General features: G+C 34.1%; 1 protein-coding gene across 1 annotated transcript in view; it reads left to right on the forward strand.

Moving 5' to 3' along the window:
- Nucleotides 1-10770: 10770 nt before the first annotated feature.
- LOC149210271 (endonuclease 2-like) overlaps nucleotides 10771-12069 on the forward strand; it is a 113294-nt gene continuing 111995 nt past the window's right edge. The window contains exon 1 of the mRNA XM_089394389.1: nucleotides 10771-11135. Coding sequence (XP_089250515.1) covers nucleotides 11004-11135 — 132 coding nt within the window. The 5' untranslated portion in view covers nucleotides 10771-11003. The remainder of the gene's footprint in view (nucleotides 11136-12069) is intronic.

Below are 12069 nucleotides of genomic sequence, written 5' to 3' on the forward strand. Positions count from 1 at the left end.
TCTCTAGATTAGCATTTGAATTCTATTGAGTGCAATAGATTAAATTTCCAATTCAGCAATGTGTGATTTAATTTAGCAATGATTCAAGTTGTGTGATTAGCATAATTGTTTTTCCTCTTATTTACTTTCTTCTTTTTAATTTTAGTTTTATTATTCAATTCTTACATTTTATTTCTTGTTAAATCGGCTTGATAGTATAGAACACAATCATATAGAACTAGTGTTAGCTATTGGTATTGTTATGCATATATTTTGCCAATTTCCTTGAAATAAAAAGACGCTCCTTGAGTTGATAATTAATGTCCAGCTGATTAGTTGTTTTATTTATTTATTAAGCAATTAATTTTACCCAACAACTCCCTAACCTCTTCCCATCTTTTGGACTCATGGCTTCTCTTATGCTATTTGTAGTCATCTTGGACCCTTTTTTAATTATTTCTCAGCATTAGCATCTACATAATTCTAATCCCTAGGGAAATTTTACCACATTATTCCTAGAAGTATATTATAACATGTACATGTTAACCATTTACCACTAAAACATTAGCCTTAAACACCAAACTTTTTTTCAAGAAAGAAAAAACAAACATAATTTTGTATTAAAAAAACTATTTACATATGACATAATATTATGATATTCGCCATGTATACTGATTATAACTACATCACAACAAAACACATATACTCGATTTACAATTTTTCCTTGTAGAAAGGGTTGAAACCCCCTATAAGGTTGTGCCTTTGTGAAAACCACTCAAGCATCAACAACAAGGCCAAAACCCATAAAAAATAACCAAACAAACTGTCCAAAAAGAAAATAAAAGAAGACACGAAGGCCCGCATACAAATCCTAGAAGGGTGTGTGTTGACACCTAATGATAGGGATTGGGTGAACAATTGTAAATAGTGTAAATAACTAATAAGAGAAAATGAAGAGTCATTGGGAGATGGAACTCAACAGTGACTCCCTCATGTATATAACTGTGAACAACCCAAATGAATAAACATAATCTCATTTGAGGAGTTACCTCCTAGTTTGACATGGTAAAGCCAACTCTATTTTTAGCATTCTTGCCCTTGTAACTCCCTTTTGTCCATTCTTCCTATTTTTACCTTGTTCTACATTTCTACAGCCTGACACATCTGCCTTCTACCAGCACAAATTCCTCAACCTCTCATCAAAGAACTGAACCTCTCTTCATTAACGCTTCAAGCTTCAGTGAGATTCCTCTCACCGGCCCCTTTTTGAATACGTTTCTTCAAATGTGTTGAAAATCTGGTGATTTTGTTTCTGAGACATTTGGAAGGAATAAAGGAAACTTCCTCAACAATTTTCTTGTTGGTATGGAAGTCGAGTGTCATATGAGAGTAATACCTCTCTATTATCTGACGAGACGATTTCTTAATGTTGCATATGGTTGAGAGTGCAGGGAGGCATAGCAAGTGGTGGGAACATAGCCTCCGCTTGCAATGTCTCTCTCATGCAGCCTCCACTTGCATTTCTTCACTATATATCAGCGACCCCATACTTGGTATCTCACACGCAGCCAGGGTTGCAACGTATCCATACCTCCTTGCTCCTGTTATAAAACTTTGTAGCACACTGTTTTGTGAGGCTGCCAGCAATTCCCTCCACTCCATATAGATGTGTTTCCACTCTCCAAATATATATGCTACCTATAAATGTTTCTAGCAACATTTCTTCTTGTAAAAGTTGTTGCTCCATGCCTCCCATGCTGTTGCTACTCCCATATGACCCCTCCTCTCCACGCTATTGCTACTCCCATATGACCCCTCCTCTCCACGCTATTGCTACTCCCATATGACCCCTCCTCTCCACGCTGTTATAAAACTTCACAACACTTCATGCTTGTTATATATGTTGTGTGACCATAGCACTCCCGGGTTATGTGCTCTCCTCTGCTCTCCCATTACGCTAGCCCATTAACTGTGAAATATGTGATATATAACTGTGATATCACAATTTTTTTAATATCTCATTGCACCTCCCCATATTAACCCTCCATTCATATATAACCTTCACCACCACATATTTTAGATATCCCCTACACCACATAACCCCTTCCTCATATATACCTCTATTATATACATTAGAATTGTAGTTTTTTACAACCAGAACTACATTTTTTAACATTAGAGGTGTAATTTTTTTACATTGGCAACAGAAGTAAGTTTATAGTACACAGATTTTTAAAATGTATTCATTGTTATCTATTATGGAAATGGTTCTCACCGGCAAGGAGAACTATCTAAAATGGTCACAGAAAATCAAACACACTCTCATTTTTAATGAGCTGTGGAAAGGACTGTGTGTTGGAGACAGAGACAAAGAACTAGAACGACCTACCTCAAACAAGGAATTCGCCATTTGGGAAAATAAGAACAGCAAGGCTTATGTCTTGATTGTAGCATCAGTAAATGAAGAGGTGAGTCGCCATATTTCACCATTTTCAAATGCTTTTGAAGCCTTACAAAAAATAGAGGAACTCTATGACTAACACTCTGCACTTGAAGTTGTTCAAATCATGATTAAATTGTTCAGCCATGAATTACAAAATGATGATCCTCTTGCTCTTGCATCAAAAGTAAAATCTATTATGCATGATATCAAAGTCACTAATGTTGAACTGGACATTCCTCTGATAGCTTTTGTCAAGGCACTTTATCCCACTTACTCAAATTATCTTGAGTCATTGCAAGCAAATGGAAACCTCAAAGAAATTACCTTTGACTCCCTTGTGAAAAAAATTGTTGAAAGAGAGAAAGATTTTGGGAAGAAGACAACTCCTCAGTATTCTAAAGAGGCTGCGTGTCTTGCACATAGAGAGAAGAATATTGCTCAAGATTCTTTCATAGGAATAGCTGGTCGAAGAGGAAGAGGAAGAAGAAATTTCAGAGGTAGGGGCACCAGACACTCTCAAGATGAAAAGTCATATTTGCATTACATACATTGCAATAGAGATGGATCACATGATGCGTCCACATGAAAGTTGCTTTGGGACATAATTGACTAGGAAAGAAACCAACCCAAATGTAAAACTAATGACAAAGAGAAAGGTAAAGCACCTGAATCCGCTAACTATGTTGTGGCACACTGTAATATTGGAGTAAATGAAGACTTATTTAATGCTTCACTTTCTTCTTGGAAAAATGATTGGTTGCTTGATTTAGAAGCAACTTTCCACATGACTTTTAGAAGAGATTTTTTTGAATAATTTACTGACAATGTTGATTGAGCAGTATACTTTGCAGAAAAATAAAAACTCAAACCATCAGGGCTTGGAACAATTAGGCTTAAATTTCCTGATCTTCCAGACTTTCTTATGCATCATGTTTTATATCTCCCACAAGTGAGGAGAAACTTGTTGACCTTGGTGCACATCCGTTAGTAAGGACACTTCATTCATATGTTTGATGGCAAGGTTGAGGTGAGAAAAGTATCAAATCACTCACTTGTCATGACAGGGATATAAGAAGAAAGGCTTCTCAAGCTGCATGGTACCTCTACTCATGCACAAAATTTCTCATAAAATTCTCGTTATGATAAAGGTACATTTCCACCAAGTTTATTATAGCATGTTATTTTTGGACACTTGATCTCTGACAACCTCCACTTGTTGAAGAAAAATAGTGTTATTGGTTTACCTACAATTCCTAGGAAACTTAAGCAATGTGATGCTTTCATTCTAGGAAAGCATAGAAAACAATATTTTCATGATTCACATTCTAGAGCTCATAAAAAACTTGAACTCATTCATTCAAATTTATGTGGTCCAATGCATGTTCGTTCTGCAAATGGACATAAATATATGATGAAATTTATTGATGACTACACTAGAATGTGTTGGGTTTATTTATTGAAGAACAAATCTGATGCTTTTCAAACATTTAATAAATTTCATACATGGATTAAAAATGATGCACAATCTCATATTGGCTCTATTCGCACTGATAATGGAAAATAATACACTTCAAATGAATTTGAAAACTATCTTCGCCAACATGGGATCAAACATCAAACAATTGTGCCTTATAACCCCCAACAGAGAAGAGTAGCTGAAAGAATGAATAGGATAATCTTAAATATGGTGCACTCCATGATGTTTTTCAAGAACGAAAAACTGATGGTTTGGGCTAATGCAGTTCTATGTGCTGTATATGTAAAGAATAGATGTCCATCTAATGCAAGACTCCTTATGAAATGTGGCATGGGAACATTCCTTCGATAAAGCATCTCAGGGTCTTTGGTTTCACCTGTTATGCCTTAATACCGAAGGTACATAGAATCAAACCTGGTGCAAGGAGTCGTAAATGTATCTTCTTGAGGTATTCAAACACCTCCAAAGCATATTTTATGTATGATGAAGTCAATAAAAAGTTTGTTGTATCTAGAGATGTAATCTTTCTTGAATCATCCAAAGCTGACAATGTTGTTGAGCGGAAACTTGATCACTTGGATAGATTTGAAAATGTAAAATCATTTCAAGAATTTGATAATCAGATTCCACATCTCGAAGGGGGGATTCCTATACTAGATCAACCTGTGGAATCTTCTTCTAAAGCACTCTCTCCCCTGCATGAAACTCCAACCACTGATGATACTTTGAGTGATGTGATGGACAGAATTGGGAGACTCAATCTTGATTCAGTCCGAACTCAGTCAACTAAGCAGCCTGAACCATCTCAGAAAGGTCCCTCAAAGTGGCTGACAAAGACACTTGAAAGTGTTCATCATGATGAGGTTGGAAAGATAGGAACTATAAATTCAACCCGACAAAATGGAGGTGATGTAGATGGCTTTGATTCACCTGTTGATATGGATGTTTCTTATGATTGTGAATTAAATTTCTCTACAGATTTTGAACCAACTTCCTTCAAAGAAGTCGCTTCTCATTATGAATGGAAAGAAGTGACGCAAAAGGAGTATGATGCCTTGATAAAGAATGGCACTTAGAAGCTGGTTGATCCTCCATTGGGAACCAAACCAATTGGGTGCAAGTGGGTCTACAAGAATAAGCATAAAGTTGATGGCTCACTTGATAAGCACAAAGAGAGGCTTGCGGAAAAAGGTTTTACACAGAAGGAAGGGGTCGATTATGAGGAGACCTTTTCCCCCACAACAAAATCGGCTAGCATTCTGACACTCTTTTCCCTAACATCTCATAACAGTTGGAAATTCCATTAAATGGATGTAAAAACCGCTTTCTTGAATGGAGATAAAAAAGAGAATGTTTTTATTTTCTAGCCTAAAGGTTTTTTTGTGAAAGGAAATGAAAATAAAGTATGCAAACGTGTGAAATCCTTGTATGGCCTCAAACAAGCACTGCAAGCCTAGTATGAAAAACTAACTAAGCATCTTCTGAAACTCAATTTCAAACATTATGATCTTGATGATGCAACTTTTTTTCAAGAAAGTTGGAAAAATAGTTGTATATCTTGTGGTATATGTAGATGATCTTTCGATGACAGGGAACAATGAGAGCTACATTGCATCCATAAAGAAGGAGTTGAGGACAGGTTTTGAAATGATTGATTTGGGCTATGTTCGTTACTATCTTGGAATTGAAGTAACTCAACATCCAAAGTCCATATTCCTTTCTCAAAAGAAGTACATTGGAGATTTGTTGAACAAGTTTGGCATTGTTGAATGCAGTCGTCTAACTACTCAAATGGAACAAAACTTAAAGCTCAAATCCATTGAAGGAAAAGGATTTGAGGATGCAACAAATTATAGACAACTTGTACGAAGTCTTAACTACTTGACTACTACTAGACCAAACATTTTGTTTGTTGTTGAAATCCTCTCCATGTTTATGCAAAAAGCCTTGTGAGGGACATTGATCTACTGCAAAAAGAGTTCTAAAGTACTTGAAGGGAACTCAAGAATTTGGAATCAGGTATACACAGGTGAGTGACTTCAAATTGATTGGATACTCTGATTCAGACTTTGATGGAGACAAAGAAACTGGGGTATCTACTTCTATTTATGCTATGAGTCTTAGATCAGGAGTTGTCTCCTGGAGATCACGTAAATAATCAGTTCCAGCAGATTCCACAATAGAGGCAGAATATGTGGCGGCAACTGAGGCAACAAAAGGAATTGTGTGGCTTAGGAAAATTCTGGAAGATCTGTAGGTAAATAAGTACATTCGACTCTACTCATGATTGACATTACCTCTGCAACAAATTTGGCCAAGAACCCAAAGTTACATGATCGAACGAAGCACATAAATACAAAATATCATTTGATCCAACATTATGTTGAGGCCAAAACAATCCATCTTCACCATTGTTCCACTAATGAGCAGATTGCAAACATCTTCACCAAAGCCCTTGGAAAAGAAAATCTTGAAAGATTCAGAACGATGCTTGGACTCACCAACATCCCTTCAGATTAAGGGGGGGAATGTTGACACCTAATCATAGGGATTGGGTAAACAATTGTAAATAGTGTAAATAATTGATAAGAGAAAATGAAGAGTTATCGGGAGATGAAACTAAACAATCACTCCCTCATGTATATAATTATGAACAACCCAAATGAATAAACATAATCTCATTTGAGGAGTTACCTCTTGGCCTGACAGTGCATAAAATCACTGACAACAAAATCCCTAAATGGACAACATTAGGTCCATAAGTTGACCCAAAAACACATAGGTACAAATATGAAGGCTACAAAACACAACAACAACATGTACCGATAACATTAGAACTGAGAAGAAATGCTAAGATAAAGAGCCTCGGTTGGATGAGCGACAATGACAACATATACCTACAACAAATAACAACAGAGAAAAACCAGTGGGAGCAGGTTGACAAAGACCCTTGACACTAATATGAACCACAGACCGCCAAAGTTGAACCATGCAAACACCGCAAGGTGTCGCACTAGAGATAGAAACTCGAAAATTTGGCACAAGCGATAGCGATAAGTAGAAAAAGGAAACGACGTATCCAAGCAAACTCATAGTAGTTCCAACCCATACTAGAAGCACCAACAATAGATACCCCGATGAAAGCGTAGAAGGCCATAACCCCAGCAAGCAAAAAAAGATGTGACAAATCACCCAAATATGCCATAAAGAGAAACCCACAAAGGAAAAGGTGGGGGTTGCACTAGAATAATAAGAAATATCCCTAGCATAAGAAGGGATATCTCGACCAACACGAACAAATGGAGGCTCAAAATTAGGGGGTCGAGACCGCTAGGATTCTAGCTACCCGACCTCAAACCCCCTCAAACATACTTCAAATTTATGGATAGGTATTATTTCTTAATAACATTAAAGTGATTACAACCTTAAACACCAAAGTATAGATCCATACATTCATATTTAAAAAATTTACACACTTTTAATCTATTTGAACCTTCATTGTTGAACTCCTACTATTTTAACCAATACTTACAATTTATACAGACTCTAATCCAATACATTATGATAATCAAAACTTAGAGATTGCAAATTACACCTATAGGTCCCCTAGTTTCTCTCTCTCTTTTTTCTTCACCTTTAAAATTTCATTTCACCTCTTGAAAACTATGGAGTTAATATTTCTTTCTTAAATAATTTTTAAATTAAAAAATAATGTCTCTTTTATTATCAATGTTAATCAGATGATTTACACTAAACTAAGATATAATTTATTACCTCTTTCCGTTCATTATAATAATAATCTCAAACTATAAATCAAATTATAATTTAAAATATTCATTAGGACTTTGATGCTAAAACCAAGATTTAATTTATTATTTCTTTCCTTCATTATAATAATCTCAAATTATTAGCCTTAAGGGTTAGCTCAATTAGTTAGGTCACGAGTTCAATTGTCTCGACACTCTCGGGGTCAAGCTTTGTGATTGAGTTGACAAGAAGTGATCCTTTATACAAATATTTCGTGGACGTAACGTAACGATTAGTGATCTCTAAAGTTTGTGAACCACATAAAAAAATAATAATAATAATAATAAAATAATAATAATAAGGTTTATGAACTACACAAAAAAATACTAAATAATAATAATAATGATCTCGAACTATGAATTAAATTATAATTTAAAATATTTATTATAAGAAATAGTATTTAGCACAAGGTTTGTGAACCACATAAAAAAATAAAAAATAATAATGATCTCCAATTATGAATTAAATTATATTTTAAAATATTTATTATAAGACACAAGATTTAGCATAAGTACTTACCAAGGTTTGTGAACCACATAAAAAAATAAAAAATAATAATGATCTCGAACTATGAATTAAATTATAATTTAAAATATTTATTATAAGACATAGGATTAGCATAGGTACCTACCAGTGTACACATATACATTAAATGTTGGTGAATGTTTATAGACATTAATTCATATTAAACATAAAAACACTTCCATTATCATACATTTTACATTGTCAAGATTTTAAAAAATCATTAAAATTAATTAAATTATAACTTAATTAAATTAATTAATACACTTGTGGATATGACTTTTTTAATTAAATTAAAAAACTAAAAAACATAATTATATTTGAGAATATCAATTCTTCATCCTCATTACTAAATAAAAATATTTAGCCAACATTAAATCTTTATTGTTCATTTGATAATTATTAATAATTAAATAAAAAATTTAAAATGCTATTCAAAATAAATATATTTATAAACCTAATAAAATTTATTTCACTAAATCTTTAATTATTAATAATTGATTAAAAAATTTAAAAATACTATTCCAAAATAAATATACTTGTAAACATCTCTGGTTAATAACTCACTTTCTTTAATTCAATATTCAACGTATTATTTATTTCATTAAATCTTTAATTATTAATAATTGATTAAAAAATTAAAAAATACTATTCCAAAATAAATATACTTGTAACATCTCTCTGGTTAATAACTCACTTTCTTTAATTCAATATTCAACGTATTGTTTATAGACTTTAGCAAATTCATGCTTTAAGCGGTGTGAATATCTGCACCGTGCTCTTTGGCAAAGAATCTATAAAATATCTCTTTATACATAATTTTAAAATTTTCCTTTATTCAATATTCAACGTATTGTTTATAGACTTTAGCAAATTCATGCTTTAAGCGGTGTGAATATCTGCACCGTGCTCTTTGGCAAAGAATCTATAAAATATCTCTTTATACATAATTTTAAAATTTTCCTTTAGGTTAATTATATTCCTAAGATAAATAATAGGATTAGAATTAGTCACATATTATGGCCAACCCTAGAGAAAATAAATAGGTGCAGACAATAGGATGATGACACACATATTAGATATTTATATCTAGTTAATGCTAGAAAAGTGATATCTAGGTTTCTAATAGCGTGATGAGACACCTATGAGACATTTTGTCTTAGCATGAGAGGTGATCATATAGGTGAAGGGTTTCCAAAGCACATGGTAGGTTACTTGGAATAAGACTTTGAATACATTCAAGGGCAGTGATAAAGTGGTAGGAACTTCCTTGAACTAATGTGGGGTCGGGAAGGTTGGCCTACTTGGTTGAGCAACCATAGAGCCTGGACGTTTTAACAACTCCTTTAGAAATTCCTTCCCTTCACATGCCTCAAACCATAGTTATAGCTCATTCAACTTTGTATGATTCACTTTATAATTCCCTCACCATTGCAAGAACTTGCAGAAATTCTCTCTTAACGTTTTCTGCAAACCCTAGTTATATTCCATCTGACTTTGTATAGTTGATCTCTCCTCACTTCATTTAAACATAACGAAGTTGTGTGACAAGTTTTAAAACCAGCCCATCCATAAAATGCAGAGAACGAACCGACAATTTTTAGATCTCTTTGTATTAAATTTAGTTGGTTAGGATTAAGTAGGAATTTCAAATCTGAATTACTTGACGGTTTAGATAACTTTAACACTTATTTTAACAAAAAAATATTAACGATTATGAAAATTTTGTTTACTGTACTTAACCATCAAATTCCATCCCTGGATAAGATTGACAACGAAACATAACTCACTAATTTATATACAAAATGACCAAAAGTCAGCTTGTGTTGCAGGGATTGACAACGAGACACAACGGACAAATTCATTGCATAACAAGATGGTTGCTTGGTTATTTAACGATAAGTTTCCTACAGACTAGGACAATATAGCAAAATGGTAAATGCCATTAAAGAGCCATGTGCTGCCTATTGTTTGAATCTACAGCAAGCTACTCATAGAATGGTACGAATTAGAAAAGCCTTCACTGTCAATAACCAACCCTGTGCTGCCCTTTCTTTCAATCTGTACCATTGATAGAATCCCAAGTGAGTTGTATTTTTATATTGAACTTAGTGGAAACCAGGAAACTCGTGCAGTCGACGTCCATGTAATTATAAACATGTAAATCACGCTTCTCACCCACATATTCCTCGGATATTCTTCACCTGCAAACTTGGCATATTCCCTAGATTCAAGGACTGGTCCCCCTTCACAGTCGGTTACCAGATTTAATGGAGGGAACTTTCGCATGCGCTCATAGAGATATATTAATCTGAAGAAAATTCAGACAATTGGAATATACCATTGAAAAAAGAAAAAAAGAGTTGTTTAAACGGATTTGCAAAATTTAACCTCAGCCTCATACTTAACAAGACCTCAACCTCATAATTAAAAATGCAACATAAATGTGATAGATTATTAAAATATAACCATCTTCAGATCATTTTTATCATCAGATAATATTGTTTAACCTAAAAGCATATGCCAAAAACTCACGCAACCCAGCGCTGTCTACGCAATCTGTGAAGAGTAGTCAATTGCACTAATTGGATTCCTGACATTCACATTCAAAAATTTTATAAATTGTTGTTGCAGGAGATAGAAGATTAAGGGTGTAATTATAGCTGTTGTTTTGTTGAGTAGTGCTAGCATTTCTTGAGTGAATATTGCATTAGCATCTTGCAACAAAAGGTATTTTAGGAGTTACAGAAGATCATTAGAGTGGTTTCAGAAATAATGGGCAAATTTGGGTGTTTAATGTGGCTTGGAACGGATATGCTGTTTCTCATTTTTGTTGGTGTGACTCTTTTTCCTGGTGCCCAGGCTTGGGGAAAGGAAGGGCATTATTCTACTTGCAAGATAGCTGAGGTATTTATTGTTATTTCTTCTTCTTGTTGTTGCTGCAAGTCTTTTTGTCTGTAGTTTCATGTGTTTTCTCTCTGTTTGGTTGGCGTTTGGCTGTCCATGGATTCCCACCACATTTCTCTGTGTGAAGATCACTTAATATTATTATTGTTTCTTCTTCTTGCTGCTGCTGCAAGTCTTTCTGTCTGCAGTTTCATGTGTTTGCTCTCTTTTTGGTTGGTGTTTGGCTGTCCATGGATTTCCACTACATTTCTCTGTGGGAAGATCAAATAATGTTATGTAGGATAGAGAGATCAGACTGGTGCGTAGGTGATTCAAGATGATCCTATTGAGAAGTTCATTCACAAAAAAATAAGGTTGACAGCATGTCTTCAGTAAATCTCTTAATGTCCAAGTGAAGTCCTCAGTTCATAAAATGGTGATGAATATCTTTGAATAACCAACTTGTCCAGTGCAGGAGGCAGTTCTTAACTTTGATATCTTTGAAAATTTGCGTCAAAGAGCCAAAATGACTTCAGGCCTTCTTTCCCCAACTCTGGTTGCATGAGAGTCAAGAACCATAGCCTCCAATCACGTGGGAATGCACCCAAAACTTTCCCTTTTATCTGTTCTGAGGAATGCTTGCACTTCAAATTTACTAAAGAAATCCATGAACGTTTCCATAATGGATCGACTTTTGAGTAAACCATTCAGAAAAATTCTTATAACTAGACTGGCCATTATTATTCATGGTTATCTAGATTGTAGATTTTGGTAATTTTCATTAGATTTTAATAATATTTTAAATTTGAAAATAGAAATTTCATATTTTGAAATATTTCTAAAATAGGCACTCCAATTAAATTCAGTACATATTGCCCACTGAATTCAGTTCATAGCCTAGAATAAGATCTATTAAAAATGAAAACATTTCCAATTTTCAAAGTCGGTTGAAACA

The sequence above is a fragment of the Pinus tabuliformis genome, chromosome 1_2 (assembly GCF_031772625.1).
Source record: "Pinus tabuliformis cultivar Carrire ecotype Pingquan chromosome 1_2, CPIR1, whole genome shotgun sequence".
In the NCBI taxonomy this organism is placed as follows: Eukaryota; Viridiplantae; Streptophyta; class Pinopsida; order Pinales; family Pinaceae; genus Pinus; species Pinus tabuliformis.